At 36.5% G+C, this 15,279-nt stretch overlaps 1 protein-coding gene and 1 pseudogene across 4 annotated transcripts in view; both read left to right on the top strand.

Moving 5' to 3' along the window:
* LOC147512829 (alpha-soluble NSF attachment protein 2-like) overlaps nt 1-1,534 on the top strand; it is a 28,841-nt gene extending 27,307 nt beyond the window's left edge. For 2 of the 3 annotated variants that reach the window (XM_086595846.1, XM_086595845.1), the window contains exons 8-10: nt 80-127; nt 743-823; nt 1,168-1,534. In XM_086595846.1, coding sequence (XP_086451972.1) covers nt 80-127; nt 743-823; nt 1,168-1,239 — 201 coding nt within the window. In that variant the 3' untranslated portion in view covers nt 1,240-1,534. Of the gene's footprint in view, nt 1-79; nt 128-665; nt 824-1,167 lie in introns of all 3 variants that reach the window. The other variant, XR_015215116.1, reaches the window with a different exon arrangement.
* An 844-nt stretch (nt 1,535-2,378) lies between these two features.
* On the top strand, nt 2,379-13,673 carry LOC147512828 (arginine--tRNA ligase, cytoplasmic-like; annotated as a pseudogene). Its single transcript, XR_015216099.1, has 16 exons — nt 2,379-2,405; nt 2,527-2,588; nt 2,962-3,037; nt 3,123-3,224; nt 3,315-3,526; nt 3,868-3,952; nt 5,465-5,548; nt 5,790-5,894; nt 7,408-7,589; nt 9,771-9,855; nt 10,258-10,450; nt 10,629-10,698; nt 11,847-11,916; nt 13,175-13,264; nt 13,348-13,416; nt 13,573-13,673. The product of XR_015216099.1 is annotated as an arginine--tRNA ligase, cytoplasmic-like (transcript).
* Nucleotides 13,674-15,279: the final 1,606 nt, after the last annotated feature.

Below are 15,279 nucleotides of genomic sequence, written 5' to 3'. Positions count from 1 at the left end.
TTTTTGGTCCTTTTTTGTATTTTTTTTGTCCTTTCTTTAGCACATTAGCAGAATTTAATTAGCCATTCTGCTTATGCAGGATTTGGACCCGACTTTCTCAGGGACACGGGAATACAAATTTTTAGCTGTAAGTTTTCGTAGAAACCCTGCCCTGGTATTCGTTAGTCTGTAGTTAGTTTATTATGGATTTACTAAGAGTGAGTTTAGCTCCACTACTGAGTTCTGCTCTCCAGAAGGAAAATTTCTGGTCGATTCCTCTGTTAATACATATCTATCTATATGCTGGTCTTAGTCTGTTCAGTGAAATGCTCCCATAGGCCCATCTCCTAGGCTCTAGGAGTCTGGGCTCACCCCAAGTGCCTAGTGCCTAGGCCCATTGCATATCTCCTGGTTCACTTCCGGCGCCAAGCCTTTACTGCATAGAGGTCTTAAATTGCAAAAATGACATACCATCTGAAAATGTAGCCCTAATTATACACCGGTAGTCCCCACTATAGATAGCTTCTTTTCCCGTGTTCACTTGCGGATTAAGCTTACAAATTTTCTTCTTGATCACCTCAAAGTTCTCATTTTGAAACATGTTTTTTATGGATCGTTGGCGACTTGCCAAATTTAAAGATGTCTATGAGAGGGTTTTTCTGTGTTTGATGGAATTGTTAACGCAGGAATGGTTGCTGTGGTTAAGAACATCCTAACTATTGTAATAATTTAGCTCAAATATGGAAGTGATTGTTAATGGCAGGAGTTAGCTGCTGCCATTTATGAGGTGGATGCTACCAGATTTAGTGAAGTTGCGCAGCAATTTAACAAAGTGACGCCGCTGGTAAGTTTGATTTTACTTGCGAGTTTTGATTTGGTTAAAGATTTGATCAAGTTGCAAAGGATGATTCTAGTATTTGTTTAAAACTTCATATATTTAGCTTTTTTAAATGTTCAGATAGCACACTTGCTATTTTCATTTGACTCAACATCGACTGATCTACTACTGAATTCTGTTTCTAACTAGTTCTTTACAAGAGAAGTCATGTTTCCTTTCCTTGTGAACTTTTAAACTGTACACGTCTCGCAAGTATAATCAAGTTTACTATAATCTCTGCATATATTTTATTAACAATATCCTTGTTCCTAAGTTGCCTTTTGTTTTTTCTCTTTGCAATATCTGCGCAGGATGGCTGGAAGATCCTACTTCTCTTGAGCGCAACATTTGCATTGGGGGAAACAGAAAATGCATTGCATTGAGGGCCAGAGAACCAGAGGAGGATCTTACTTAAATGGCAATCTTTTTGCTGTCTCGGTGGTTATTTGTTTACTGATTACTTTTATTCATGTCAGAGTTGTCCTTGCGTATCTTTGCTATCTCTATTACGTTGATTGCGGTGGGTTTAGTCAAAGTATTGCTTGGATGTGCATAAATCTATATTTGAGAGCATGCCATTCTGGTCTGTACCCTAATCATTTTTTGATAGAAGTAGCATTTGTTTCACTGTAGGAGAATAGTTGGTTTTACAATATCATATGCAAACTTTTGAAGTAACATTTTGGTCTATTATTTGTTTGATTTTGTTTTCCATTTGGCAGCAATTTAAGTTGACCAGTTTTCTTGCACGGTACAATATCAAATTGCACTACACCATTTCTTGCTGGGGGTTTTTATTTTCCCCCGCTAAACTCTTGCTAGCAAGGTTGGCTTACAGATATTCAAAATTTCTCAAAATATGTTTTAAAACCTACTGCGCTCAACAATGAAAGAATTATGACACACTCTTACTGGGCACCATATTGCGAGTGGGATGTGGAACGAGATTGACAGTAAGAAAAATATCTATGAGGCGTAGGAGAAACAGACTCGCTCAACATAAATCAACTGGTTGTCTTTCGGTCTTTCCCACCCACCAACCGCTCAACATCTTCACTTTTTAAATCAATCCGCCAACAATAACTGGAGTGCAACTGTGCAAGTAATTCCATTATGATTGTTGACTTCAATGAGCAAGTAAGACTGTCCACTGCAACTCGCTCAGCAGAAGTGTTGATTTCAACTTTACTACCAAGTCCTTCAAAACATATATCTGGCTTTTACCTGCCAAAGAAATGTTTGATTCAGGATTTCCCTTAAGAGATTTCCTTAGATCCAGGCCTTTGCATGTTCTTGACTCGGAATTCTTCAATTTCTAGCTCTTTCCTTCTAACTGCCACTTGCCAAAAAAAAAAAATGCCACTTTGAATTGTGTTTTGCTCGTGTCGAGCTGAGACTCTTAACAAGTCCAAAGAAGATGTTGTACCTTATTAATATATACTAGGACTCCAGAAATAATGTTGCCCGAGAATATAGGTCCATCTGCATTGCAGTTATAAGAACACCTTCCTGAACCACCAGAATGGAGTTCTCTGGATGCATCTACCAGGCGAATAAACATGCAAGAATCAAAACTCACCATACACAGATTATTCCTTAGGATTGCTAACTTCTTACAACATACAAGTAAAGGAAGCATGAAATGACTGGACAATATACTAGTTCATTAGAAAAGAAAATTTGCTGGTATAGGAAAGAAAAGAATCGAGTATGCGAAATTGTTGGTCTGTAGGTGAGTCTGATTGTTCTGACTTCTACTCTTGTGAGTTCAAATCTTTTCTATCTATTCTCTATGATCGGTAGAATTCGCTACAAGCACACTCGGATCCCCTCCTCTCCATGCACCTCATACGAGATAGAGAAACGGCCAGCGAGGGAATTGAGTCGACTACTGTCTCCCATTCTTAGACTCTGCCTAACCTAAAGGCAAGGCAATATTGAACGATTTACTCCGTCCCCGGCACTACCTGACACAGAGGTCGACCCATTAGTTGTAGCATGCACTGCTAAATTTGGAGATTACCAATGGAACTTTTTACTTATCCAATCACATTTTACGATTGCTTATTTTACGCATAATCCTAATTTATACGCGTATTGTGTAGTAATAATGCAATGAGCTTGTGGGCATTGGTAAAAGGGAAGTCGACTCAGTTCAAGGGTCCTCCTGCTATTGGACAGGTACCGGAATGAATGTTATTAAGATGCCCATCAGTGTTGGTTTGTACTTTATGATATCGAACTATTGGGTTTTATGTATTTGTAGGCGATTAGAGGAACTCTTCCGGAGACTGAAATGATTGAAGAGTCATCAGTTGCAGGACCTGGATTTGTTAACATTGTCTTGTCTAGCAAGTGGATAGCTAAGGTGGTGGTGTTGTTGTACTGGTGAAGTTTTTGTGTTTATTGGTTTTTTGAGGTGATGCTAATGTTGTAGGCATACTTTTTATTGGTGCAGAGTATTGAGAAGATGTTGAAATCTGGTATTGAGATATGGGCACCTAGACTGAATTTGAAAACAGCGGTGGTTGATTTTTCATTGCCAAATATTGCGAAAGAAATGCATGTTGGTCATTTACGGTCTACTATAATTGGAGATGCCCTTGCACGTATGCTGGAATTCTCAAATGTCAATGTTCTTCGTAGAAATCATGTTGGAGACTGGGGCACAGGTGGACCTTTTGCCAATATGTTGATTTTTTTCCCCTTTATTATTTTACATTTTATCACATCATACCTGGTGGAAACTGGAAAGTACTCTAGATTATTCGTGGCGTTGTAATTTTTTGTTAATATGTAGATGTTCTAGAACAAGAACTAAAATACTGCAGTTCATGTCCGCTTTGGTCTTTGTTTTACTCCTTTTATAGCAATCATCCTATACGTTCGGTTCATTGGATGTTTTTAGTGTACTCCGCTGGTGCCCATATTAGTGTACATCTTTTAGTTCTTCAAAGTATTTTCTCTGCATATCCTTAATATGTTCGTTTACAAAATGTTTCAAATTTTTTGCAGTTTGGTATGTTGATTGAGTTCTTATTCGATCAGTTCCCAAATTGGGAGGAAGCTGGAGAACAGGCCATTGGAGATCTGCAGGTGAGCTATGAAAGCCTCTCATTTTTTTTTTTTCGTTTTAGAAAGAAGCTACATTGTCTTGTATTATGAACCACTACTTGAGAGTACTCGTGAGGATGTGGTTGCAATTCTCTATCTGTTTTAGGTTTACTCCTGACTAGTAAGAATATTATTAGATCTGAAACTCATTTAGTGTTCATAACTAGCGGACACGTAATATGTTGTTTTAGGCTGCAACACTATTTGAATGCCATAAATTGTATCAACAGAAGGGAGGCTTGAACTTGGTATTGTCTGAACTTGGTCATTTATGATCAATTGACATAACTGCTTTTATCCATGCATTTAGGGAGATAAATGGTGTTGCAGACCATTTAGCAACATTATGAAGAAATTTTGAGGATAATGTTGTGTATTTTGTAGTTTGTACCTCCTCTAGAACTGGAATCAGTTAGAACTGTAAAAGAGGAGATAATTAATCGGTTGTACACTAGGAAGGTTCATTAATACAGGTGAGAGTTCACCTTTTTGTTTGGAGTTCTCTTTTAAGATTAGCATTTTTAAGTTGGAAGTGTCAATTTCATCATTGATTGCTTTCTTTGGTGAAAGGAGTTTATCTCCGTCAGGCAAAGGGTCTGGAATTTTACCCACTTTACTTATCAGAAACAAACATATGGTTATCTCTTTCCTCACTTCTGATGAAACTTGAGGTGCTGGTTTTAGAACCTTTTCCATGTCTTATCCAGTTGTTGGCACTGTAGTGAACGTTCCAGCATTTTGACTTGTACTTTATATTTCATAAATTGACTCTTGGATCGGTGCATTGCTTCCTACTGGGACATGATCCTCTCTAACTCGTTTGTGTTAGCATTTCATCTTGTGGTAAGTATGTGAACAATCACTCTTTTAAGTACCAAGCATCAACCTGATAGGTGGATCACGGTGTTTTATTATTATTATTGTTGTTAAACTTGTTATAATTATTATTATTATTATTTAAGCCCTTGAATTCTCAGCTGAGATGGCTAGGAATAACATATCAAGGTAAATATTGGAAATATATTCATCAACTGGTTGGTGAATAATCTTTTCTCTTTTACCAATCTAAAAAGGGAAAAAATATCCTCTCTTTCCTTTTTTTTTCCCATCCCCATGAATACGGTGCAACACTTCTAAGGTGCATCACTTCTAAGATCAGGAAGTTATCTTTCCTTTATTTGTGAGGGTTTACTTTGTAAGAACTCCGAACATGCTTCTAAAAAATAATTGAATGTCATATGTATAGATGGGGACTTATGGTGTGAACTTAGTGATTGACGTATAAAGACTTTTGACAAATTTGACAATATTGTCACGTGTAATATATTTTACATTCGTCTATGTAGAGGAAGCTGTAATATATATCTTAGCCAAAATTTTATGAATTCATAAAACAATGGAATTAGTTTGAAAGCCTTGAAGTAGTAAAATTCCCACATTAATCTTTCAAAAGCAAAGGTGTTCATGATTATTCTATTTAACTGGTATTTTCAGGTTTTTTACAAGAAGTCAAAGGAGAGATTTGATAATGATCCTGATTTTAAGGAGCGTGCGCAGAGGGCAGTGGTTCAACTCCAGGTGAAAGACTTTTAACATTAATTTGAGATTGATCTTTGAGGTCTTAAGTCCTAACCATATCACTACTAGATACTCTATGCACGTGTTCATGTCAAGGCACTTGAAATGCTAACTTGCCTTTTATTTTAAACATAAATCAATGATTATAGTGTTGGGCCTTTTCATTGAAGTGTACAAATTTTCATGGGCATTGATAAGTAGCATTATTGATATTCTTGTTCTGGTCCAATGAGTATAACAGGGTGGCGAAAAGAACTATTGCAGAGCATGGGCTCAGATCTGTGAGATTAGCTGCAGGGAGTTTGATATGGTCTATCAACGTCTTGGAGTTGAATTAGAAGAAAAGGTATTTTTTTCGTTATTGCAGTATATGTATTATTGGTGCAATGTGTTCCTGCTCTTATTATTTATGCTCTGAGTGCTGTTGCTCTTTTAATCTTTGTCCTTTATGAAATGTCCGTGCTAATCTGGAAACCCCGTTACCTTTTTTCATTGTTTACCTACACAATAGAAGTGTAGGTAAACGCCAATCTCCTCAGAAGAAACACCTTTTTTGGGGGGTGGGTCTTGAAGGTTTGGTGTTCTTCCGTTGTATTAAAACATCTAAGTAACATGGACACCATATTCTTAAAAAAAGTCCGTGTTGGACACATACCCAAGGACATTCGTGTTGGACACACGGCCACGTTGTGCATACGATTTCAAACTAGGGTTTCTTCTATACCCTAAAACCTTGAAAAACTAAGAACATAATCTTTTAACATAGTTACAACTCCATGATATGCCACTTTCATAGTAATTTATTTGTAAAGATGTGCTTTATAGGGTATTGAGCTGAAGAATTTGTTGGGTAACTACAGAATTGTAATATTTAGCTGTGTCCCCATCTACTTCATATAGGTGCCATGTCGGACACCGACACACGTATCCATGTCAATGTGACTTAGATAATAATCTGCTAAAAGTGCAAGTTTATGCTAACATTTGATTGCGAGACTGGTTATACATGGTATTGTGCTCGAAACTTTTGAATAAGTGTTCTGACATGAAATTGTTAGTTTGCAATAGTGATCATCTTTGTATGTGTGTGTGTGTCTGATCTCCATGATAGGGAGATCATCTCCACAAAAGAGTTAGCCATCAACTCATGTTCTATGTCCCATTTGGAGTGGAGTGGTTCTAAAGGAGTGGCTCTATTGCTCCCCATATATTAAGCACAGTGGCGTACTTAGAAAATTTCTCGAGGGTATTAAACATTTCAACCTATTGGACTACATATCAAAAGACCAACTTGAACAAGAAATTTAATAATTTTTAGACTTCACCATTTAAAAAATCACAATAAGTTAGAAAGTTCAATGAAATAACGAAGTTTTTATTATTGAAAAACATGACAAACTGATTTAGGATAGTATGAATTTGTAGTCTAAAGGTAATAATTTATAGCAAGAGATAACATAAACTATATGTAATAATTTAGGCTTATAGATTTCTTGCCCAGGATAACATAAACTATATGTAACATTTTGAAATAAGTGAAGGTATTTAACTGAATACCCTCACCCTCTGGGTCCGTCCTTGATTAAATAAATATGTGACACATATATATGTATGTATTTGTTTTTGAATTAGGACTTCATAGGCTGCAGTTTATGTTTATCTGACTTATTTATTTCCCCCTTTGGAGTGGCATGTCTCTAAGGCCTAAGGGAGTGGTTCCAAGGTATTTGTTCTATCCCTCCCTATATCTACACTCACATACACGTGTTGTTTATATGTGTTTGTAAGGACTGCTAGGTTTCAGGTTTATGTTAATTTGCTCTATAAACCACCTCTGTTAACACCTTTTTGTTCATCAGGGTGAAAGGTTTTATAACCCATATATTCCTGGAGTCTTGGAGGGTCTTAGTGAAAAAGGGTCTATCGAGGAAAGTGAGGGTGCCCGGGTTATCTTTTTCAAAGGAAAAAAAAAAGTACCTTTAATTGTGGTAAAGAGTGATGGTGGTTACAACTACGCGTCGACTGATCTGGCGACCCTTTGGTTAGTTAGTAATCATTACGTTTGGAGTATAGAATGCACTGACTACTTTATGCTGTTTACATTTTTGAGTTCTACTTAGGTTTATTGAGCCTTTTAAGTGCCTTCTTGCTCCGCTTTAGTGACTCTGTTTTTAATATGGTTATCTGACTTTGATAAGTGCATTAAGTGATGGTTATAATTCTATTTTTCTACAATCCTAAGACTAAAAATTGAAACAAATTTATTGTCAGAAAACTGTCCCGAAATATCATCTGTCCCAAAATATCAGGAATTTTTGTTGTCTATTGCTTTGACTGTCTTACATTCTAAAATCCGGATGATTGTTTTTAAATCTCTCACATTCTTCCTTAGTTCATAGACCAAATAAATCCACAGTTGTTGATATGTTTCTTTCCAGTCATGACTGTATTTAGTTAAATGAGGTTATAAGGTTAGTATCAGAGCGGGTTAACAAAATCTGAGACCCGTATGCTGTATCACAGTGTCGCCTTTTGGTGGCCAACATTCATTTTCACCTTCTTCTTTTTTTGAAAATGGGGGTTTTGGCTAATTGCAACTGATAATGGAGGGTCCTCTTGACCTAACCCTAATATGAATTTTTAATACTAGCAGTGGACTCTTATTAATTCAAATGTCTACGTTAGGCTTTTTGTGGACATTAATTTATCAAAATTTCTTCTTTACGTAGAAAGAGGAATTTTATGATTTAATCCAAGAAACTATGTTCTGCTTTAGGCGAAGTATACATGTATCTCTGTCTCACAACTTAAGGGTATTACTGTCCATGATGTCTGGTGATTCCTGTAATGACCTGTGTGATTGACAAACACATGCCTTAAACTCGCAATTTGTGTGACATTGCAGGTCGGTGTAGGGTTCCTATACATCTATCTTATCTTACTTCTATAATAAATCTTCGACGACCTATAGTGATTCTTCCACTCCATGGACATTTTTTTTCCAGTTTTAATCTTATTAATCTTTTCATATTACATGCCAAAGCGAAGACTAAAGCAGTGAATAACATGTTAAAGAAGGGTAAAAGTGTAATCGTACTTTTACTTTCTGATTTTAACCTCATTGTTGACTTCAAATTATATTATATATATATCAAAATAGTAAATTATACATTAAAACTAGCTTGTAGGCCCGTGCATACGCACCGGCTCTTTCGAAAATATTTAGATTTTTTTTAGAAAATTGGGACTACTGTTTTAGTCGCTAACCCGTTTTAATTTTCTAACAAATTGTTTTAATTAAGTTTTAAAAACTCGTTTTTTTCAATTGGGAGAGATCATGTTTTAATAGGAGAATAATTCTCGTTTTAATTAGATATGCTAGATTTTCCCTTTTCAATAGGGGAGGAATTCCTAGGAGAATAATTCCCGCTTTAATTAGAAGTGCTAGAATTTGTTTTAATAGGAGAGGAATTCCCGTTGTAAAAAAAGATTTCCGTTTTTTAAATAGGAGAGAAATTCTCGTTTTAATAGGAGATGATGTGGAATTCTAATAGAGCTCGAAAAATACCCCTTGTGGGAGCTTTAATATTAAGATATAGAAGGGCAACAAAAATACAACATATCATCTCCTTCAAACCAGCACAAACACTTTCTCTGTTGATCTCATCGCAGCGACATTCCCTAATTTGCTCTCTTCCAACATAAACCATTCCTGTACTGCCTAGATTGAACTCATCTTCCCCAATTCTTCTTTGTATTGTCTGTAAACTTCTTTGGCTAATCTGACATTCTGACTTGAGAATAGGGTTTTGGTTTCCATCTTTTTAATGGTTTTGGTTATCTATTTGGATTGTGAAGTCACTTCTAAGCAATTAAATTGGGTTCATATTTGCTAAAATAAGGTCATTTGAATTATGGGAAATCCAATAACTTTATTGTGGTGCAATTTGAATGAGATCTAATTACCTCCTCATTATCCATTTGCTTTTATTTCAATGAAGAGAATCAAATCTCTTGCTCTTCTGCCGGAACAAGAAGCTTGGGTACTGATCCTATACTCAAATTCATATCGTGCATTCGTGCTCACTTACTCCCTACACTCCTTTGTGATACACGTGCCCCATGGACTAGTAATTATTTAATCTTCATAAAAGCATACATTTTTTGGTTAGTTTGTTTGGATAATCCCACTATTTTTGGTATCGTTGCTTCCTATTTACAGGTACCGTCTTAATGACGAAAAAGCTGAGTGGATCATTTACGTTACTGACGTGGGTCAGCAAGGGCACTTCGAAATGGTATTCAGTGTACATAACTACGTATCTATGCATCTTCAGTAATGTAATATCATTTGCAGCTCCCGTGCTTTAGTTTTCCCTTGTTGCACTTTTCCTGGCAATCTATGAGATTCAAGACATAACTGGGCAGATCTGCGACAAAAAATGTAGTTCAATTGAGCTTTGCGTTGAAGCATTCCACTGCAGTTTGCAGTAGTAATGATAGTGATCCTTGGCGTGTTCCCCATTAGGGCTTTTAATACCTTTATTGCCTGGAGCTGGAGGTACAGTGTAGACAATAATGAACTTGAAATTGTCACTTCCACGAAATCTTCCTGTTCTTTCTTTTTCCTGCATCGAGGGGCTAGAAGTGAGTTGTATATTCTAAAACTTAGGGCTGAAAGTGAGCTTAACTGTAAAAAATTATTTCAGGCCGCTAGATGAGCAGGTTGGCTTCCACAAGATGAGAAGTTGCATCCTTATCCTAAGACAAGCCACGTGGGATTTGGTCTTGTTCTCGGAGATGATGGAAAGCGTTTCCGAACTCGTAGCAGTGAAGTAGTGAGATTGGTCGATTTACTTGATGAAGCCAAGAACCACAGTAAAGCTGCACTTGTCGGACGTGGTATTGTTCTGCTGACTGTCCCCCCTTTTTTTGGTTGGATCTTTCCATTTGATCCTCTGTTTCTCATACAGTTCTAGTCTACATTTTCTATAGCAAGATTTAGAACATATTGGTGCCACACTGCCACTCGGCCTGTTTTTAGCCCGATTTCACGAATGTTTTCTCTAAATTTTATTAGGCAAGGCTGAAGAGTGGAATGATGAAGAGCTTGAGCAAACTGCTGAAGCAGTTGGCTATGGAGCGGTCAAGTAAGTTCCGTGTTCTTATGCTTAAGTAGGCATTTCATATCTTATTCAAGAATTCATTGCCTTTCTGGGTATATTAATCATCTCTTGCTGTCTACCATTGCATATAGTCAAAGTCATTCCTTTTCGGGTATAGACATGTCTTGCCTCTGCACATGCTCTGGCAGTCTGGCTTCCTGGCCTATTTAACACCATCTCCTTTTTTTGTGGTTCCATTTTAATTGACAAGTGGAAAGTCGTAATTGCTAATAAATTTAAAGACTTGCAGTGATAGAAGGCTAACTTGAGATATTGATTGTTCAAAAAGAATCTTTTTCTAAAGATGATAATGTCCCATCTAGGGTTGCTGGATTTTAGTATTCCCCTCCTTTTACCAATAAAAATTCCTCAACATCAATTTATGTTGCATAAATGTAGGGTGGCGGTATTTACACACCACTTAATGGGATTGACACCCCTTTTAAAGATTCCTTGGTAATCACACCCCTCCATTAACTAACAGTTCTGCATACACCCCTAAATTTTAAATACACAAGCACCCACCCCATTTTAAAGTGTCTCGCGGTAGAAGACTACCGTGAATATGTAGATTTCACGGTAGGGGTTGGCCACAAGGTTTCAGCTCTTGCGGGATATGGCTTCCGTGGTTATGCAAAACAATTACAAAAATCTCAAAATTTCTTGCAGCACTGAGTTACCGTGAAAGTGTGGTTCTCGCGGCAGGGAGTTATTGTGAGAATGTGGTTCCCACGGCAGAAAGGTATTGTGAGAATTTGATTCTTGCGGCACTTGGTTGCCGTAACTCTTTTTACACGGGGTGCTTAAGCTGGGACATACTTGGAATAACCATTATTTTTCCACCCTTTTACAGTTTTACCAAAGGGGGGCTGATCTCATTAAGTGGGGTGTAAATTCCGCGCCCCTAAATGTAACTCAACCTTGTGAGAAACAGGAGATGCTCTAAGACGAGGTGTGCTTGACCAATATAATAATGGACGGGCATGAAAGAGAGAATCTTAGACGACCTTTGTGTTGGCAGTCACTCATTTTGCTCATAGAGTCCTCTCCCCCCCCCCACACACACACACACACACAGAGTTTTTCTGGTTTTCTTTTGCTGGACTCTAACTCTTGTTTGTTGTATTTAATAGATATGCAGATCTGAAAAACAACAGGATAACGAACTACACCTTCAATTATGACCAGATGCTTAATAATAAGGTGCGTAACTGGTTTCATATTCTGTGTACATTTTTAAGATCCTGTTGTACAGGATTTCACTTTAAATATGCTTAATTAGGACTGGTACAAAAATGTAGAGAATGTCTATGTATACACAAAATTCCCTTGACAGTTCAATAATTGACTTCAGTGCTTGTGCCATTTCTAGAAAATCCTGGATTTTCTAATATTTATTCAATAGTTACAATTTAACGTCTATAGTAAATCCAATTAGAACTTGTTAGTTTTTAGGAATTGATATTTGTGGTATGTGAATTATGATCCCAGTTGAAATTATTCTCTTATACTACAGAAATATTTATTCCATGGTTGCTATTTACAGTCTCTAGTAAATCCAATTGGAACTTGTTAGTTTTTAGGAATTGATATTTTCAATATGTGAATTTGATGATCCCAGTTGAATTGATTCTCTTATACAATAGAAATTACAAAAATGCCTTAACACGTGTCTTATCTCTTGTTAGTGAAATTAGAAGTTGACTATGACATCCACTAGTCATCGTAAAACCACCTGTTGGGAACGTCTATATCAATTTTGTTTATTTATTTACTTAGATTATTAATTATTATTATATTATATATAATACATGTATTAATTACTGATTTTTTTATTTTATTTATTATTTATTATTTATTTATTTTGGGGGTTGTTTACAAGTTCTCTGAAAATGGATGGGTCTAATATTCTAATGACTTTTGCCATTGAGGAATTATTTCTTGTCATTTTAGTTGAACCATCTAATAAGTCCGTTCCATTTTCTTTCTCTTTTTGTTGTTAATATCTTTTAGTTATTTCCACTAACAGGTATCTATGGTTTATGTACTTTGTCAATCATCTTGTTCGTATAAATTTGTATTAGTCTAAAACTCATTTGAGAATTCCAAGATTTTTCCAGAAAAAAGTTCAACAGGTTTTTTACCAGGTATAGGGATGTGACCTTGGTCAAGGAATATTAGCATTCTAGGTGTCTGCGACTTTGTCGTAAATTCTGTACTCTTTCTTTCACCTCATTGATAACATTCCCATTATTACCTGTTTTTTCCTTTATAAAATACTCGTGCCTTTTGTGAATTTCGTTTTATCCTGTACTTTGTCCTTCCCGTTGTAAGAGTTGTTCCAATGCTTCTTGTGGAACTGTGCGAGGGGTCGACCAGTGGGCAGGCTTACATTATTCTGAGCCCCTGTTATTCCGTGGTTGTCTCATTTTTAACGATATCATCTCAAATATGCTGGCAGGGAAACACTGCTGTTTACCTACTCTATGCACATGCTCGTATATGTTCAATTATCAGGAAATCTGGTAAAGTTGTAGAAGATCTAAGGGAGGTAAGTTCTTTATAAAATGTTCATGAGGTGCTTCAACAGGGATTATCTATCATGCCTGGTTTCTGATACCCTTTTTTGGACAGACGGGAATCATTGTGCTAGCTCATCCGGCTGAGCGTGCCTTGGGACTTCATTTGCTTCAGTTTGCATTGGTAGCAACTTGGTTCCTTGTTTGTAGCTCTAGTTTGCATGGTTTTTTTTTTGTACTCTAAGGAATTGTTAATTGCATTTGGCATATATACACGATACTGCTCTTTATAGAATCTTTTTTGTTTTGATGTCCATTGATGATATAACTTCATATGCAGATTGTTGAGGAGGCTTGCAGCAATCTCTTACCAAATGTTCTGTGCGAGTTTATAACTTATCAGAGAACTTCACAACATTTTATACCAACTGTCAGGTATGATCTTCTTTATCTGCTGGTCCTTTTTACCTTTTAGCAGACCGTACTTTACCAGACAAGCAGAAAGTTGGTTCTAGGTTGACCAAAAATAGTACATAATTAGCGGCTTAGTAACTGTTGCACTGGCCTAATAACATATGGGATGTTTATAATAAATAATAGATGCCAATGCCTGACTTATCGAGTATGTTGCAACATGATGATGAGTCGGTTTCTACTCTGAAGTTTTTCACTATTGCTTTTTTAAAAATCAAAAGTACTTGGGTACATCTAAAAAAGCATGGATTGAGTGGCCTCTTCACATATGTACTATTTCCCTGCATAAAACTCAACCCTCTAGTGCGAGTTTATGCTAACATTTGATTCCAAAACTGGTTATACCTGGTATAGTGCTTGAACCTGTTGAATAGCATTCCGACATGAAATTGTTAGTTTGCAATAGTGATCATCTTTGCATGTGCGTGTGTCTGATCTCCATGATAGGGAGATCATCTCCACAAAAGAGTCAGCCCTCAACTCATGTTCTATGTTCCATTTGGAGTGGAGTGGTTCTAAGGGAGTGGCTCTATCCCTCTCCATATATTAAGCACAGTGGCGTACTTAGAAAATTTCCCAAGGGTGTTAAACATTTCAACCTACCAGATTACATATCAAAAGACCAACTTGAACACGAATTTATAGCATTCATTATTTGAAAAAATCACAATAAGTTAGAAATGTCAATGAGGTAATAAATAACATATGGGATGTTTATAATAAATAATAGATGCCAATGCCTGACTTATCGAGTATGTTGCAACATGATGATGAGTCGGTTTCTACTCTGAAGTTTTTCACTATTGCTTTTTAAAAATCATAAGTACTTGGGTATGTCTAAAAAAGCATGGATTGAGTGGCCTCTTCACATATGTACTATTTCCATGCATAAAACTCAACCCTCTAGTGCGAGTTTATGCTAACATTTGATACCAAAACTGGTTATACCTGGTATAGTGCTTGAACCTGTTGAATAGCATTCCGACATGAAATTGTTAGTTTGCAATAGTGATCATCTTTGCATGTGCGTGTATCTGATCTCCATGATAGGGAGATCATCTCCACAAAAGAGTCAGCCCTCAACTCATGTTCTATGTCCCATTTGGAGTGGAGTGGTTCTAAGGGAGTGGCTCTATCCCTCTCCATATATTAAGCACAGTGGCGTACTTAGAAAATTTCCCAAGGGTGTTAAACATTTCAACCTACCAGATTACATATCAAAAGACCAACTTGAACACGAAATTTATAGCCTTCATTATTTTAAAAAATCACAATAAGTTAGAAAGGTCAATGAGGTAATGAAGTTTTTATTAATAAAAAAAACATGACAAACTGATTTAGAATATTATGAATTTGTAGTCTAAAGGTAATAACTTGTAGCAAGATAATATCATTTAGGTTTATAGAAGTCTTGCTCAGGATAACATATACTGTATAAGTGTATAATGTGGCATTTTGTAATAACTGAAGTCTGAAGCCACACCGCTCAAAAAAATAAAAATAAAAATAGTGGAGGTATTCCCCCCCCTGGGTCTGTCCTTGAGTAAATAGATACATGAGACACATTTATGTA

This window comes from Coptis chinensis, chromosome 3, assembly GCF_015680905.1.
Source record: "Coptis chinensis isolate HL-2020 chromosome 3, ASM1568090v1, whole genome shotgun sequence".
NCBI classification, from domain to species: Eukaryota; Viridiplantae; Streptophyta; class Magnoliopsida; order Ranunculales; family Ranunculaceae; genus Coptis; species Coptis chinensis.
Note: the sequence above shows the minus strand (reverse complement) of the source record. Positions and strands in the feature narration are given on the sequence as shown.